Genomic DNA, 17,866 nt, shown 5'->3' on the forward strand with positions numbered 1-17,866 from the left:
CCTAGTTTTTTTCTTCTGTAGGCCCCTGAAGGGAACACTACCAGCGGCTTGACCACACCTGAGAACCACCGACGTGTTCGTAGGTGGTCACGTCACACGCAGGGCGGAAGTAGTAAGGAAGACTAGCGGAAATTCCTTTTGTTGACCATAGGATATTTGTTTTCGACCTCTCATTAGAGCCACATCGTAGCTGTTTTGTCTTGTTTCTGTTCCTAAATAATTTACTGAACCTTGGCGCTTCTTCAACAAAGAAATTACTCGCACTGACCCGAAGAGTTTCATACGGAAATCGAATCACTGTCTAACCTGTAGTTGCCCCGAGGCTGGGCTAACTTTAGCCTAGCATTCGCAGAAGTCCTGCTAGCTAGCGTTAGCTTGTATTAGCCGTCTCTCTCGCTGGCTCAAAAGTCAGCTGTTTACTCGCTTATTTTCCTTCAAGAGCAGTTGAAAGAAACATGGCAGTTGTCAACGAAGGCGCCCTGAAGAAAATGCTGAAGGTAACTGCTGCTTAACTTTTGTGATATTTGCTGTAGCAAGTTAGCTAATGTTACCGATAACAAACATGACTGAGGGAGCTAACGAGATGGCAGGTTAACATTTCCTGGTATGGGTCGTGCCGAGTAAACGACCTGTTTTTGACTACTTTAGTGCATGAAACATTTGATTTTGCTGTATAGGTTCACTAATGTGCTGTATATGCTGAGTTACCTCGTATAAACCTTTTAAGTAACACTTTACCACCTAGCTTAGCCACTTAGCTAACGTCAGCATATAATAACTTTCAGTTATTTATTTCGTCAGTATGATAGCTATAGACATGAGTTACAATACTCAGTTTTGAAATATGATTGTTTCTTAATATTTGTTTTCATCGTCCCACATGGTAATGAGCTGATACAGTCTTCGATATGACTTTGTATTGCTGCCATCTTAATAAAGAAGCTGCATTTGCTTGAATAAAAATAATTTGTATTTGAAACATCCAAGGGTGAAGGTCCTGGTTCGTGTTAAAATGAGTAGTTTTTATCTTCCCTCTTTTTGGTCACGCAAGAAAGTCTTAGGACAGGGGTGTCAAACTCAGTTCCTGGAGGGCCACTATCCTGCATGTTTTAGATGTTTCCCTCTTCCAACACACCTGATTCAAATGATCAGCTTATCATCAAGCTCAGCAGAAGCCTGATAACGGGCCTGATCATTTGAATCAGCTGTGTTGGAAGAGGGAAACATCTAAAACATGCTGGATAGTGGTCCTCCACTAACGGAGTTTGACATCGTTGTCTTAGGACAATGCATAACTAAGGGGTGTGATCTGCAAATGAAACATCACAACCAATAACAAGTTATATTGGAGCACTTTTAAACATTTTAAACAAATATCTCTGACTATCTCTACAGTATCAGAATGAAAATTCATAGTAACCCACATTTACTTGTAATTTTGAGTTAAACTTATGAAAACTTATCTGGAGTGAACTGGCACGTTCTGACCACCAGTTTTAACTGTAATTTTGAGCCCACATTTCCAGTTTAAACCACAAATTCTATCTTTAAGCACCCTAATGTATCTGACCAAACTGCAAGAAAATAGCTATAAAGTATGACCAATGGCTAATATGCCCCCTATGCAAGAACTAAATTGATATATTTGGTCGACTACTGTGTCACCTCTTTATATACTCTCTATCTGCTTGTCGACTATTGTGTCTGATCCTAAAGTGTTTACACATAACGTCTGCTTTTGTTTCTCTGTGCTGTGTTGTTATTGTCCAGCAATACAAATACAGAGATTTGACTGTTCGTGAGATAACCAACGTCATTTCCCAGTATAAGGACTTGAAGCCGGTTATGGATGCTTATGGTAAGTTAAATAATATGATCTGCTCTTTTTGACTGTCAGCCCTCAGTTGTGTATGCTCATATAACAGTATACGTCTTCTTTTATTTCAGTGTTTAATGATGGTTCCACAAGAGACCTGATGAGCTTAACAGGGACTGTCCCTGTGAGCTACAGAGGTAAACATTTTCTCTCTTAAACATTTAAAAAAAAAATGTTTCTCTAAAATATATTGCACATTGTTCTTTCATTTAGACTGAATGACTGAGGCATAGAGAGTTTCCTCTAAAGTTTCTTTGTTTACCCACCCACTCTTTCTCTCTGGTGTGTTTACTCTGACTTCCTTTGCTGATCTTTCACCTTGTTAAACAAATTAGTCATCTGATCGCTCGCATTAAGTAGCAAATTGGCAAATGCTGTTTTGTGTAACAACAATATCTGTTTTCTTCTTATTAAGACAAGCTTGCATGATTTCATGTAGATGTCCCCTGTGTTCGTGAAAACTGTGCCTTATTGATGCTTCAAAATAACATGCAGTTTTCTGGGGGTTAAGGGAGGACGGATGAAATTATTGGGACTTGAAAAGAGTCGTACGATAACGATGTGTGTGCTTGTGTTTCCTGTAGGCAATGTCTACAACATCCCAGTGTGTTTGTGGTTGTTGGACACATATCCCTACAACCCTCCTATATGTTTCGTCAAACCCACCAGTGCCATGATGATCAAAACTGGCAAGCACATTGATGCAAATGGCAAGATCTACCTGCCTTATCTACACGAGTGGAAGCATGTAAGTTTAATGGCTTCAACCAATATTGTTTATAATCAGTATTAATCACAGTAATTTTTGGGGGGTATGCAAAGTATTATCGTGGGGAATAAACATGGAGTTCACAGACTAAAATACTGCTCACAGAAAGTGACCAATTAGACAAAATGTGCCTACATCCTCATTTTACTGCACTCTTGAATACCACAGAAGTAACTGTGACTCGAGATACTGTTTGATCTCTGACTTGCCTGATGATATTCTGTATTTGTTGTAATGAAAGTCATGTGTCTCTTTATGTCTTACAGCCTCAGTCAGACTTGTATGGTCTAATTCAGGTGATGATTGTGGTGTTTGGAGAGGAACCCCCTGTGTTTTCTCGCCCCACCACACAAGCCCCCTACCAAGCCTTTCAGGCAGCTGGACCCCCTAATCGTGAGTGAGATGTATTATTGTTGAAAACAGATGTAATCTAAGGGGCCATGGCCTTGTTTAGAAAGTACATGGTGATCCAGAGTGATTGTTTTTATGTAAAGTGATCTAGTGCTTGTACCTTTTTATTCAAATTCAGAACTATTATAAACTACTGTGCAATACTACTGCAAACTACAGCCTCCAAATGTCTGTAAACTAGAATGATAAACAGTGATGGTACATAGAACTAACACCTTTTCTGGTGTGAGTGATTTTCCTCATATTGATCTATTTTAAGTGCAACATTTGCCTAAAAAGAAACAAAATTAAGAAACATGTTAAAGTTTTTGTTACAGATAGAAACTTCTAAAAATATTTGTTCTTTTTAACTTTTCACTTGAGAGAGAATGATGAATACATATGTCACTTGAAACAATTATGTAAGGTTTTGATATGTACTGTTGCTTACTGTGTTGTATTTTAGACTTAAAATATTAATATTCTGTTCTAAAAAACATAGTTGGACACAATGTCTTGCACATATATATGCTGTTTAACCCTTTAAGCTTCAGTGTACCGCCGGCGGTACACCTACTAATTTGCATAGGAATTTCAAGAATGTCCGACGGGTGCAAACGCGATTATACAAACACTATACACCGATGGAAAGCTTAGATTCTCATGAATCTGCCGGTATAAACCACTTTCAGATGCGATTACCACAGCGGGTGAGAAAAACACATTTGTCCGACAAAAACAAATATTCATCCATCCGTTCTCTATACACGGCTTCAAAGCACACAGCGCGACTCACATTTCCGGGTTTATTATTACACACAAAAAAAAAGATTCCACAAAAAACGTCCATAATCCAACCTTTTACATCAGATGACACAAGCCAGTAAACTATTTTGTCCAAAACATGTCCTGAAGTCGGTATAAAATCCCCGAATCGGTCGTTTTCAAGGAAATGCACCTCCCGATGCGCGTCCAATATTCCCCGTATTTTTCGTAATTTTTTTTTTTTTAAATAGAATATTAGCGATTTTTTGTACTGAAAACGGCTGGAATTGACTGAAGCTTAAAGGGTTAATTAAGTTCAGGGGTTTTTAGTTTAACTATGGATGTTTTTTTTCCCCATCGGAATAAGCATCTCCTTTCTGAAGGGATTTTTATTTTTGTTTTGTTTTTGTGTTAGATTATGTACATCTGCTCCAGTTTAATCATCCAACTACTGAGTAAAATCAGTATTCCCTAATGTGGGTTTGGTATTATGTCAAGGAGTAAATTTTTATACAGTGGCAGAGCTTTAGATTGTTTTATGTCAAAATGTCAGGAATCAACTTCAACTTATTGTTTCAGTGAAAACTTTATTATAGATGTACATATATTAGTACAGATTCCTTGTCACTGCATCGTGTTGTAAGCGATGCATTTTTCAAAGCAGCAGATGGCGCTCGCATATCGGTGCAGTGCTCCTATGAAACTGAGAGTTAATCTGCCTTCCTGAGAGGGAAGGAATATGTTGACCTTTTATTTCAAAATGTTTTTATTGATTTTTCTTTATAACAAACATACAGGTTATTATTACACAATGTGCCAGTGCACGCACAATTTGGCAAATGTTGCACACTTTCGAAAACAGATATCACGCCTGGCATAGCAGAGTCCAAACAAGACATTGTAACCTGAGATTGACTTATATAACAGCAAAAAGCAAAAGCAAAAAAAAAAACAAAAAAAAAAAACACACACATAAAATAGGAAACAGTGAAATAGAAAGATTAAAGGAATTAAAAGGACAGTCAGGCTGCAACCTGAAGAGAGGAGAAAAGGAAGAAAAAGAGAGAGAGAGAGAGAGAGAGAGAGAGAGAGAGAGAAAAGTAAGGAGTAAGAGAGAGAGGGGAACTATTCAGTCAAAGAGTTTGCATCAAAAACACTGCTATAGTAATCTAAGAAAGGTTGCCATACCTTTTTGAATCTTTCTTGCTGAACTATGCACCTAATTCTCTCAATTTGAAGAGAAGACATCACATCAGTAACCCATCGTGAATGTTTTGGGGGTACATTAGATTTCCACTGTGTGAGAATTAGTCGACGAGCCAGCAAAGAGGAAAATGCTAACAATTGCGTTTGAGCTTTGGAAATGTTTTTATTACGTGCCACTCCAAAAATGGCCAAGAACGGGTCAGGGTCAATTTTCGTTTTACAGATGTGGGAGTATGTGTTAAAAATTTCGGTCCAAAACAAATGTAAGCTTGGGCAAAGCCAGAACATATGTGCCAGGGAAGCTGGAGACTGCTGGCAACGCTGACATTTAGGATCAACATCAGCATATATTTTTGCTAATTTTGCCCTGGATAAATGCAAACGGTTAAACACTTTGAATTGTATTAATCTGTGTCTAATACATATGGAAGAGGTATATATTTTGCAAATAGCTCTTTGCCATAATTCGTCTGTGAGATTTAATCCTAAGTCTTCTTCCCACTGGTTTTTAAGAGGCGAAAGTGAGGGGCAGTTTGCGGCTTGGAGAATTTGGTACAATCGTGACACAGCGCGGGTTTTTTGGAGTTTGGAGTCTAGGGCTTCATCAGTTACTTTTGGGTGTGGTTTAGCTGGAAATGAAGGAAATTGGGTACGAACAAAGTCCCTTACTTGAAGGTATCTAAAAAAATTATTTTTGGGTAAATTAAATTTTTTGGATAGGAATATGTTGACCTTTTGTCCTCAAATCTAACTGTTTCGCCATCTCTCTCTGTCTCAGCTTCTTACATGCCTGGTATGCCTGCAGTCTCACCCTATGGCCCAAATCCTAACTCTGGGTAAGATGTTAGCAAAGCAGCTCTCAGCCTTCTCCCCCATCTAACACAAATATAACGCATTCCAAACAAGTCCCAGCATGTTTATATGTTTATGGTTGCTTCAGGAACGTATCTCAAAAACATATTTATTCTTAAAACTCTGTATAGCTCATTCAGTTTCATTTATAGTTTTAATTTAAAGATAGGTTTTGAAAGCAGAAAATATAAAGCATTGCCTTGTTGGTTATGTAACTCCTTTCAGAGGCTACCCAGGTTACCAGTACCCAGGGGGAAACTCTTACCCAGCCACTGCTGGACCCGCGCACTACCCCACCCAGACTCCAGTCTCCACAGTGGGTATGTATTACATCTGGGTGCGTTACTTTTCCGTCATGGGTGCATTTGAAAGTTGAATTTAGCAATTTCCAAGGTTTTTACAAATGGCACATGCACACTGAAACACATTTCTGCTCACTTAGAAGCTGTGTTTGACTGCACCCCTCCATGCTCATCTCTCTTTTTTCTGTCAATAGATAATACAATATTTAAATTTTTGCCAAAGTTTAATTCCCCTGGATTAGACAATAACTTTCCATGGTCTTTAGTTAACCCTGAATGAAGACACTTGACCTTTTGACTCAAACTCTCTCACCCTCTTGAGTGACTTAAGTGGCGTGCTGAGCCACCAGTGAAAGGTCGTTTGTGTAACTAGAGTGGGGAATATTAAAGGGCAAAGGGTAGGATGGACCTCAGAGGAATGTATAGATGACCCATCTGCTCTTGCAGCATGAGTTAGCAGCAGTGAAATGCTGGTCAAGTACAAGCAGGCAGGAAGAGGTTTAGTTGACTCCTATATTTAGTAAAGGAGAAGAAATGAGTTTGCCTTTAGCCTGAATCAACTCTGACATTTGGGGTGCTGGATCCAGACTCATGAGGTTGTTTTGACTCTTGACAAATCTCTCAGTACACTTAACACTTATATAACTTGCAATTTGTCGCGTTTTGAACTGTATTTACATGTACATAGGACCACAGTATTAGAATAAGCTGAAACACTCACAGCTTTAATAAAACATGTGACAAAAATGTACTAATATGAAATGTAGTAATGAGTATGTGTGTTTGTTCAATGAAAATAATGCTTTGCAGTGTTGCACATTGCAATAAAATAGCACAATTAAATAGAGCTTGAAAGTTTAGAAAATAGTGTTTCCTGCTATATTGTTGCATTTTTACTCTTTAAAAAAGCCTGTATGTTTTCAGTGACTGAGTAAGGAATTGTCAGACTGTCTTGGCGCATTCAGCCTCTGTTTTCAAAACCACCTAATCTGAAGAGGAGCTGTATTATGCCTGATACCATTTAAGCAATAAGATTAATGAATGAAAGTAGTTACAGATGGGTGATTAACCAAAGGAACAACCTGAACATATGACTGGAGATGCATAAAACTGCAGAAGCTTTCACAGGAGGGTACATGAATGATTTCATAGTCAACACATGAATCTTACGCTACACCATTCATGATGAACTTACTGAACACAGATGCAAGATATTCGATCGTTTCCACCCCTATCTTAAAACAAAACATGAGAGAATATAATCGAGATTTATGTTTTGGTCCTTCTTGAAATCCAGAGACTTGAAGAATCTGTGGTCATTTTACCAAGACTCTTCATGTTGTGTGTAGTGTTTTGTTTGTTTTTTGTTCCACACCAGGATATATTTAAGCTTTGCAGACAGACCTTTCTCTGGTGCTTTTTTTGCCTTGACTCCAGTTACTCCTGTTCCAGCATGTATGTCCTCTGTCTAGTTACCTGTGATTTAACCAAACGGTATCTTATTCAGTATGTGCAGTTGTCATATATCGAGTGCTTTCTCAGAAATGGCAGGTTTGTACTTGACAAGCCTTCCATTCCTATGCAACTATGCATGGAATTTTTTTTTTTTTTTGCATGTATGGGTGTAGATTCTCTACTAATAGTTTAAAGATGGTCAGCTCATTATTTCTTGTCAGTGTACTGTGTTGTCCAACACAGAAACCTCATACTTTGCTTTTTTTTTTTTTTCCTAGAATGTTGAAAGTTTTTTTCCCATCCTTCATCTTCTGTTTCAGTTCACTGTCTCACGTGACTTAAGACTTCTTCTGTTCCTCTTCAGGCCCAAGCAGAGATGGTACCATCGGTGAGGACACCATTCGTGCATCTCTGATTTCAGCTGTGAGCGACAAGCTTCGCTGGAGGATGAAGGAAGAGATGGACAGAGCTCAGGCGGAGCTGGATGCCCTGAAGCGAACCGAGGAGGACCTGAAGAAAGGTCATCAGAAACTGGAAGAGATGGTCTCAAGACTGGACCAGGAAGTGGTGAGACACCCTCATCTTTTAAGTGTGAAATCCTAATATTTTTCACATCCTCCACTCATATCTTGTGCCTATAGCGGCAGTTTTCCATATTGACACATTATTTCTGTGGTCGTGTTTCCACCAGACTGAAGTTGACCGGAACATCGAGCTGCTGAAGAAAAAGGACGAGGAGCTGAGTGAGGCCTTGGAGAAAATGGAGAACCAGTCAGAAAACAATGATATCGATGATGTCATTGTGCCCACAGCTCCACTGTACAAACAAATTCTCAACCTTTATGCTGAAGAGAACGCAATCGAGGACACAATCTTCTACCTGGGAGAAGCCCTCCGCAGAGGAGTCATAGACCTGGAAGTTTTCCTCAAGGTAACCACAGTACATTCTAGGAAATGTGTAAAAGAAACAATACCATACCATACTTGCGTCCTCCATGGGTTTCTCCTTATAATTAACTCCTATTCTGTCCTGTTCCAGCACGTACGTCTTCTGTCCAGGAAGCAGTTCCAGCTTCGTGCTCTCATGCAGAAAGCCCGGAAGACTGCCGGTCTTAGTGACCTCTACTGACACATTGACTACCTGCAAACTTTCATATCTTCACACTCTCTTACTCTTTTCTCTCCCTCCAGCTGTTTTATTCCCTTTTTCATGTTTCCCTGTATATCAACCAGCTGCTCATTTTTAATTTCAGAAATTAGAACCGCAGAATTGTGAAATCTCAGACTGTGGCCACAGTTGTAGTATGACGCCATTTGTATTTTTGATCAAACCAAACACTTTTATCGGATCATTATGCAGAAGCAAACATGACCCAGACACGACATCGTTCCTTTTGTGCCCCAGTGTTCTATAAATACCACTGTCACCACTGTGAATTAGGTACTGTGGTTGGCGTGAAAACCTGCTCAACACACGTGCCATTTTGGTGAGTTTAGGTGGAAGCCTGTTGTGTGTACAGTGTGACTTTTGCCCAGACTGTTTGTGCTGGAACTGTGCTGGCGTACAGCAGAATTGTGTGTCAACCTGTATACAGAATGCTGCTCTGCAGGGTAGCCCACACGTTCTAATAGCAGTCCCTTCGCCAGACAAAGTTATTTGGCTAGTAAGCACAAATGTGTGGGCTAGGAGAGAGGGGCTTTGTCCACAGCCCCATATGTCCACGCCATCTATTATGAAAAGAGTTGGCTCTGGTGTCAAAACCCAAAGCTACTTTTCAGGAAGGACAGGTTCAGCCTCAGGATTTATGCTGAGAGTTCTAGGTCAGGTTCAGTAGCCATGGAGTCGAAGGGATCGCTTTTTATACAGTAGAAGAGACGATAAACGCGAACCTGAACTGTCTTGTTTGGGTCACGTACTGAGCTGAAATTAGAGCTCTTATGCCTCGTGACCACAACACTACACGTTTCCCCTTTTTTTTGTCTCGTTGTGAGTGAGGTTTGATTGTGTGTCAGCTGCTCAGGTCTACCCTCCAGTCTGACTGCATTAACCAGTCAATCGTGTAGAGTAGTTGTTTCCGTACAGAGTTTGAAAGAACATTTTACGGTGGATGGCAGCCTTGGCATAATAATTCTAAGGTATTACATAAGAAATTCTCTATTCTTTTTGTTTACTTTTCTTTTTTTCCTTGTGCTGTCCACTTGTTCTCAGTCTTGCTGAGAAGATTAGGTTTTCAGTTAAAGTAAGATTAAAGTTGTGAATAAAGCTGAGCGTTGGAGGGTACAAAAATATAAACTATTGTACTAATCAAAAAGTTAACTTATGTAAAGTTTGGTCTCTTAAATTAGCCTTTTACTAAATGCACTTTGAATTGTATGATAGAATATCTACTGTTATTTTTTTTTTCTTGTTTTCAGTTCAACTATAGGCCACCTGTTCTTTTATATCTGTAGATTTATGTAAATCAGTACAAATAAATAAATCTGATTTAATTGGTCATCTCTGTGATCATTTCTTTAGTATTTTAATGTAGTTTTAAGAATTGTTTGGTTGTTATTCTCAGAAAAAATTACATCTGAAGTATTTTTTTTCTGTTGATCAAACTGCATTTTAAAATCTAGTAATTGGTTCTTATAAGTCAAACACATCAAGATCGTTTGGTGTTTGTCAGTAGGTGCATCTGTGGGTGTAAATATTGGTCTATCAATGACGTTTTGTTGTCCTGCAAAAAAAAACTCCAAAACAGAATTTGACCCACAGCTGTGTACTCTGGGTCAGTAACTCTACAAACACATCAAAACTGCTTTTTGGTAGGCTGGACACACACAGAAAAGAACCAAGGACAAACTTGTATCTTTATCCTGACAGGTTTATTTGATGTTACGGCAAATAAAAATCAATATCCAGCTGCCATGATGGGCACGGTTCCTCAGTAAAGTGATAAATCCTATCCTGTCTTATGTTGTAATACTAGTACATAAATAGATCTTAACATTTATAAATAACAGAATAGATTTTCTTCGCATGTCTCATTGTTTCAGTGTCAGGTGGAGTAAAATGAATACTAATCCTGTTGAGGGCATGTAGGTTGCACACACAAACCACATCTTCGGGACTGTAACATTCTGCATAACCGGACCCTGAATCATGATCTGGGCTGACTCTTCCCCCACTGGTGTTCTGTTATTACTCTTTTTGAGTTATATTATGGATAGATTTAGCTGGTAACCCCTTTATTACTCTTTTCTGTAAGCTTTGCTACTTATTATAGTAATTATAAATCACTCTTTTTAGTTTTTCTGTCAGTGCACTTGTGGTTAGGTTTGTTTAAAAAGGCTTTAACGCCAGGCAGTAGATGTGTCATTGCACTACTCAAATGATAAGGTACTTTGGTATCACAGGACTGTGATATTATGCAGGAGAGTTGTTATGGCTGTCAGTGGATAGGAAGCCCTCCTCATAGAGAATGGAATGTCTCTATTATACTCCAAATATAAAATAAACAGAGTTTACCAAGTGGAGATAAAAACAAAACTGCTGGTTACAAACACTCAATAAATATAAACTATGACCAAGGAGTGTACAGAGGAAGCAACAACACAGTGACACATGAGTAACATACAGTACAGAGTATACACGCTCAATACGTAAAGGCCTTACGCTTCTTGTATAGAGAGGACAACGAACAGATACACCCTTCCTCCAATACAGGCTGACATCAAAGGCTACAGTTACGAGATTCAGAGAATTCAGTCAGAAGGGACAATGGCAGGAGGGAGGTGGCAACGGAAAACAACACCAATGTGTGAATATCTGAAAGTATGATCAAGCTCTGATGGATTTAGCTACAAGCAACTTGGCCTTTTAACGATATTCAGAGGTCTTGTTCGCTCATTGCCGTGAGCAGGAGACACGGGAGGTACAGATCGAGGGAGTCCACCACACAGCGTTTGGTGTAATTGCAGGGAGGTCTGGTGGATTCAGAGGACCGATCTTCACAGGGTGAGCTCCTTCTGGACGCCCCACAGGGTCTCAGCGCTCTTCACCAGCTGCTTCTCCTCGTCGGGCTTCAGGGTAACGTGAATGACATCTGTCAGGCCGCTGTTGCCGAGGACGCAAGGGATGCTCAGGAAGACCTCATCCTTCACTCCATGCATGCCCTAGGACGAAAAACAGAAAGAAGACAGTCAGCAGATCATCTTATAGCATCTACAGAACGTACAGCATTCGTGAAGGGCTTGTCAGACAGTGAGTTGTACGTCTCGCTCACGATCTCCTCACCTGGACGAGTGTGGACACTGGGTGCACTTTATGGAGGTTCTTCATGATGCTTTCCACCAAGTCAGCCACAGACATGCCGATGGCCCAGGAAGTGTAGCCCTTCAGCTTGATAACCTCATAGGCTCTGTACACACACAATAACAGAAAAACTGTAAGACCTAAATGAAAAAAGAAAAGCTATCAGTGTGCTTTGGTATTTTCCTCCAGTTATCCCTTATTTTTTTGCCATTTGTCCTTCCATGCTGAGAACTGAGCTGTTTATCAGCACACTAAACTGTTTGTCTACTTATCAATGGCTAATGATGTTTAGTAGAGGAAGTTTATAATTCTGGGCTCGATGTTTGCATACAAAGAGTGGTACATAAACAAATTTGCTCCATCTTTGATCTTTGGTAGATAACTGAACTTAAGGTGAGGGTAGTTCACCATAAACTCAAATCCATTTCTAAATAAAGACATATGCTGTGAGGGTCATACCTATGTCTTAGAAATAATGGATCCCAGCCAAGGATATCGTCTTGTTTCATACAAAAAAACATGAAATATGTCTTTCTAAAACAACATTTCATGACTAGCCATGCAGATGGAAAAAGTAGCAGCTCTCTTCTCTGTTAATACATATTTATTGTGCCCCTTGTTTTTGTTTCCTGTTACGAAAACTTTTATTATACACCTGACAGCTGACCTCTATTTTAACCCAGCTATTGTAAGATAAGTCAGGTTGACTGACAATAAAACTATGGCGCAATACCAAAATCATTTAGTAGGGCAAAGTTTGGCAATGTGTAACTTTTAAGAAATGGCATGATAACTTGATAGTATAAAATCCAATGCTGATTATAGATAGGTCATATTAAATATCATTGATATAAGAGAAACACTTCTTTGATCAGGGTTTAAGTTGGTCATTAATGAAGATTAAGGAGTGTAAGTGTAGTCATGACTTTTAGTAAGTATGAATTTTGTCTGCTTGAACTGGCTACCAGACTCAAGAGAAACTTTAACACAGTCGTGTTAACAGTGGTAGACACACAGTACTGTGTATTCATCTCTGATAGCCTTCTCGCTCACATCTCTGGTCAAATTCTTATGGGGGTTCTAGTCAGATCCAATGGATTCAGTTGTGCGTATTGAGTTTTATAGACTTTTTCTCAATGGTTTAAGCAATAAAAAAAGAAATGCTTTCACATATAATCAAAAACATCTGCAAGACCATAATGAACAACATTGGGCTCTATGGACTAAACAAAGGTCATCACCTCAACTCATCACCTGGCCAGAGTGAGATTTGAACACACTCCAGCAAATATATATAATTTTATTTCTGCCTCAACAAAACTGCAACTTAGACAGTTAATTTAGGGAACAACTGCAACTGTACCTCTGTCAAGTTTAATGCAAAAGAAATAAAGGACAATAAATGCTATATTCACTTTTGTCATACTAGTGCAACCCACGACAACCTTTGAAAAACGGCAGCGGTTGTGTTACAGTCTCTCCCAGTGGAGGGGCCTCCTGGGTGAAAGGGGTTATGGGTAACTGTGACTGTGGGCCACTAAAACCTAAAGATCTGTTTCAGTGAAACATATATGTGGCTCCCACAAGAGTGCTGGACAGATGGTCTGAATGCATGTGGCTGATTGCTTTGCAGATTTAAATGTTGTTTGCAGAATGATTGTTATGAGTTCTTTAAGTTCAGTGGTGGATTATGGGTAAATACATTGTACTCACCCATCTACAACCTGCTTGTGGACCTCCTTCCAGTTCTCACTGTCGCCTTCAGCCCCCATCTGTGGGTTGAGGCCCTGAAGAGAAACTCCAGCAACATTCACACCGCTCCACACGGGCACTACGAGACACAGACAGATCAATTATGGTGTATAATTAGTAAACTCTGAAAAGCAACACCAATCATGCAAATAATGCAGCTGCTGGTCACAGAACAACAAAAAGTATACTGAAGGATCAGCAGAGATGTTATTTTTAGTCAGAGCTGCATACCACTGGAGTCTCCATGCTCTCCAATGATCCATCCATGGCAGCTGGAAGGGTGGAGGTGCAGCTTCTCTCCCATGATGTGGCGGAAACGGGCAGAATCCAAGTTAGTGCCGGAGCCGATTACGCGGTGACGGGGGAAACCACTCAGCTTCCAGGCCACATAGGTCAGGATGTCAACTGGGAGGAGACAGAGAGAGAGGAGAAATGATCAGCCATTAATCTGCACTGAGCAGGTGGTAACATTTTAGGGACTACATCATTTCCACTGTGACCTTTGACTCTAGTTCAACCATTTCTTCTCACATTTGCACACCGTCTGTCTCACCTGGGTTAGACACCACCAGCAGAATGCAGTTGGGGCTGTACTTGACGATGTTGGGGATGATGAACTTGAAGATGTTGACGTTGCGCTGCACCAGATTCAGACGGCTCTCGCCCTCCTGCTGGCGGGCACCAGCAGTCACCACCACCACCTTGGAGTTGGCTGTCACACTGTAGTCTGCAAAATGACAAAAAGAGTGTTATGATGCAGCTACAGAATAATAGGAATGTAGAGAGAATGAACAGAAACGTTTCAGCAGTCAAAGATCACAGCTAGTTTGGCGCATCCTCACCTTTGTCGGCCACAATCTTGTGTGTCTTGAGGAAGAGGGAACCGTGCTGCAGGTCCATGGCCTCACCCTTCAACTTGTCCTCCATCACATCAACCAGAGCCAGCTCATCGCACAAGTCCTGATCATATGTATATGCAATAAGTCATTCTGACAAGCCACCATACACCTTTATATCCTGTATTTTACAATTAACCTGTTATGTGGATAAGGCTTATTTGAAGTGGCTGATCTATGTTATTTCCGGTGGACAGTAATCCATCTATGATCTGTTTATTTAGCAGCATTGTTACTTTTTAGACTGTGACGCGGCATTTCTCAGCCTCTATTGTTCTTCCTCAACTGTTGAGTCTAAACCCGGCTGATATAAAGGAAATGCTTAGTTTCCTGACTTGCTTTTCACAAGATAAATTCTTTAGTCATCGCACCCTTAAAGTCTACTTCACTGCACCACTCTCTCAGCAGTCTGTTCTGTAAATGCTCATTGTTTCATTCAAAGTCCTAGAAGTGATGCTCTCGATTCAGACTCAAGCTTAAACTTGACCATTTGCGCTCTTCAATTGTTTATCTGAAGCCTGTTTTCTCACCTTGAGCAGTACGCTGACGGCGGAGGCCATGCCCACCATGCCCACACCGACCACCGTCACCTTGCTCCTGCTGCCAACAGGCTCCTCCTTCATCACATGGCTGATGAGCTTATCCTTGGTGGACATCTGTGGAAAATAATAACACGTGAAAAAGGGCGTAAAGGACACGGAAACAAACAGTAAAGGGCAAACAGTAAAGTAGATGGGGAAGAAAAAAGAAGTCAGAATGGATAAAAAGTAAGTAAAGAGGCACAGAGGGTATACAAAAAGGGAAGAGAGAGCTGGAAACAAGAGATGTAGTAATGCAGAGCTGCATAATTTTGCAATCTGAATGTGATGTTACGTGAGCGATTTCACACTTCACAGTGACTGAGTCAAACTTGGATTTCCCTCTAAGTTCATCACCATTACAGAGATGAAAGTTTCACAATTACAAGTCTTCACTATGAGACACAGTTTACGGTTAGAGCCTCACACAGCTTCTTTAAATCTCCATGGCAACCACTGTCTGGGAAAACACTGCAGGCCCAGCTCCGTGTAGCATCCCCCTCGATGACGTCACACTCTGTTATTTATACTTCCTGGTTGGATGGGCACGGCCGAGAGCTCACGTTTGCAGACGTTTACATCACCAGCATGACAAGGCTGCCTCTCCACTCTGATGTGAAGAGCAGCACGTAGCGGAGGGAGCGCTTGATACGATTAATATATTGTAAAACCTCCTGGAGAGGATACTTAAGACCTCTCCACGGTGAGTTTGTACACAATGGTAGGGTATGGTAAGTGGGACAGCTATACCTAAAAATCCTGTTATCCAATCATCTTTCCCTCTGAGGTGAGCTGTGACCTCACTACGTCAGAACCTAACCACGAGGAGAGCCAGGCCTGCTCTTGTTCTCTTAAAGTGCAGAATTATTGTATAGAGTGCAAAATTATTTACTTGTGGTGACATATGCTGTGCAAAAAACCCACTTCTTCAATAGCTTTACTGAGTGAAGATTGCAAGAAAGATTATTAAAAAGTGAAAGAACTTAATGCGATACTTACAGAAAGAGAGAGGCAGATGGATGTTTTGTGTTAGGCGTTGGATTCTGTGAATTCCTTAAAGGAAGCAGCTGCTACACACTACTGATTAACTCTTTGCTTGCTTGGATTGTCATATTTCCATTATGATATTTACTTAATTCAATCAGCACCTGGTCATAAAGGGTTTACTGAGCACTAATGAGATATCATGTATCATAGTTGGGATTCAACATCTACTGAATTTCAGACTATGACTGGACAAAACATGAGAGCATCCAATTTTGTATTGTCTTCAAAACTGTGCATTATATTTGCAGGAAAATCTGGACTTGTAATCCACATTTCATTCACAGCATATAAGCAGATCACCTGTAGCTGCAGACATTCGTCCACAACTCTGTGCCTACAAAATGAGAACTGCACAAAATGTTCTATTAGGTCAATATTTTGACAATGCTGGTAAAGCAATAAAACACCGGTCATAAAAGGCCTGCATCCCCAACACTGCTCTCACTTTAACCTGCTTCTCCATGTTCCAATACATGCGAATGCCAATTTATGTGCAATCTATGGCGACTGCAGGACATTTCCTGTACCAGGACCTCTACTGCTGCCTGGGTGATGGTCATTACCGGCAGCAGAGAGCATGCGTAAACACTTGTGTAACACTGCGCATATTTCGTGTGCTGCAGAAATTCAAACCAGCAGAACTTTAAGGCAGTTTTATCCATCCTATCATGTTGGGGATCATCCTGTATTGCACATTATATACGCATGGGTGAATAACATCTTTCATAATATACGAAATTATACTTAGATGTCCACTCAGAACATTCAGTTTCAGTGATGCGCGTTTTTATGCAACAAGTAGAAACCTAAACCCACAGGCCTCCATCCTGTTCCCCTCTGTGGCCTTGATCACTATTAATTTAAACTTTCCTTGCGCAAATGTGGCACAAGCTGAAGGTAACGCTACAAAAAATGAAACTGACCTCAGCTTCACTCACAACCAATTAATTGTATTGATTGTACAGCGACACGCCCTCTCTATGTCCCGAAAATGTGGTTGGTGAGCTCCATTTTCCATTTTTTAACCACTGTAGAAAAAGAACAGGAAATCGGCTCATAAATAAAGCTCGTATACAGTAAAGGGTTTTCTCTTACCTTGAAGGATTCAGTTAAAAAGATGAGAACCACGAGCTGGAATGTGTGCGCTCCTCGGGGCTGTTCTTCCGCAGAAGTGCTGCTGCCGTGTGGGTGTCTCCCTGTATTTAAGGACAGCCTCCTCTCTGGCTCTACGTGCGTGCATACTAATGAGGTCTGACGGTTTCGTGTCCGTAAAAAAAAAAAAAAAAAAAAAAGGTTTCGTGTCCGTATAGTGCGTGTTGAATGTCACGTCTTCGGCAGGATGCGGCACACAGGTGTCTGCGCCATCACGCACGGTGTGTCCCTGGCTGCTTGTCCTTTACTGTTTCTGAGCAGCAGTCTGATGTGGAGACTGGTAAGAACGTGGACGCACTTTCGTCCCAATCTGAGGATCGTATCAAAGAAGGCACACGTTATCTAGTCTTCAAAATCACATCATGACTGAGAAAAAGCCTGTTTAGCACCGAGCAGATGCAGATCAAGGATGGTGGAGGAGAAAACCCCTCAAATAAGGCTTTCAACTGCCTGATTTCTGGCTTCTTCCGCTTTCGTTTCGTCTAAATGTACGCTATACAGGGTAAACACAACCAGATGATGAAAATTT

General features: G+C 40.5%; 2 protein-coding genes across 2 annotated transcripts; one reads left to right on the forward strand and one right to left on the reverse strand.

Moving 5' to 3' along the window:
* Positions 1–99: 99 nt before the first annotated feature.
* On the forward strand, positions 100–10,110 carry tsg101a (tumor susceptibility 101a). The gene is made up of 10 exons (XM_022189948.2): positions 100–497; positions 1,771–1,858; positions 1,948–2,013; positions 2,461–2,624; positions 2,912–3,038; positions 5,785–5,842; positions 6,084–6,178; positions 7,980–8,182; positions 8,307–8,546; positions 8,655–10,110. Exons 1-10 carry the CDS (start codon positions 456–458, stop codon positions 8,742–8,744), a joined length of 1,173 nt encoding a protein of 390 aa, XP_022045640.1. The 5' UTR covers positions 100–455; the 3' UTR covers positions 8,745–10,110.
* A 351-nt stretch (positions 10,111–10,461) lies between these two features.
* Positions 10,462–17,424, reverse strand: ldha (lactate dehydrogenase A4). Its single transcript, XM_022189947.2, has 8 exons — positions 17,281–17,424; positions 15,091–15,216; positions 14,507–14,624; positions 14,218–14,391; positions 13,896–14,069; positions 13,626–13,743; positions 11,895–12,018; positions 10,462–11,773 (listed from the first exon to the last, which is right to left on the reverse strand). The coding sequence occupies exons 2-8, from the start codon at positions 15,214–15,216 to the stop codon at positions 11,609–11,611; spliced, it is 999 nt and encodes a 332-aa protein (XP_022045639.1). The 5' UTR covers positions 17,281–17,424; the 3' UTR covers positions 10,462–11,608.
* Between the last annotated feature and the right edge of the window lie 442 nt (positions 17,425–17,866).

Source organism: Acanthochromis polyacanthus, chromosome 8, assembly GCF_021347895.1.
Source record: "Acanthochromis polyacanthus isolate Apoly-LR-REF ecotype Palm Island chromosome 8, KAUST_Apoly_ChrSc, whole genome shotgun sequence".
NCBI classification, from domain to species: domain Eukaryota; kingdom Metazoa; phylum Chordata; class Actinopteri; family Pomacentridae; genus Acanthochromis; species Acanthochromis polyacanthus.

Bases quoted from the DNA above. Each gene is read 5' to 3' on its own strand.
- tsg101a (XM_022189948.2), top strand. From the start codon at position 456: ATGGCAGTTGTCAACGAAGGCGCCCTGAAGAAAATGCTGAAG. The intron at 1,859-1,947 runs GTAAGTTAAATA...CTTTTATTTCAG, and splicing joins GCCGGTTATGGATGCTTATG to TGTTTAATGATGGTTCCACA. The intron at 2,014-2,460 runs GTAAACATTTTC...TGTTTCCTGTAG, and splicing joins TGTCCCTGTGAGCTACAGAG to GCAATGTCTACAACATCCCA.
- ldha (XM_022189947.2), bottom strand. From the start codon at position 15,216: ATGTCCACCAAGGATAAGCTCATCAGCCATGTGATGAAGGAGGAGCCT. The intron at 14,392-14,506 runs GTGAGGATGCGC...GTCATTTTGCAG, and splicing joins CAAGATTGTGGCCGACAAAG to ACTACAGTGTGACAGCCAAC. The intron at 11,774-11,894 runs GTGAGGAGATCG...TTTTCGTCCTAG, and splicing joins CAGTGTCCACACTCGTCCAG to GGCATGCATGGAGTGAAGGA.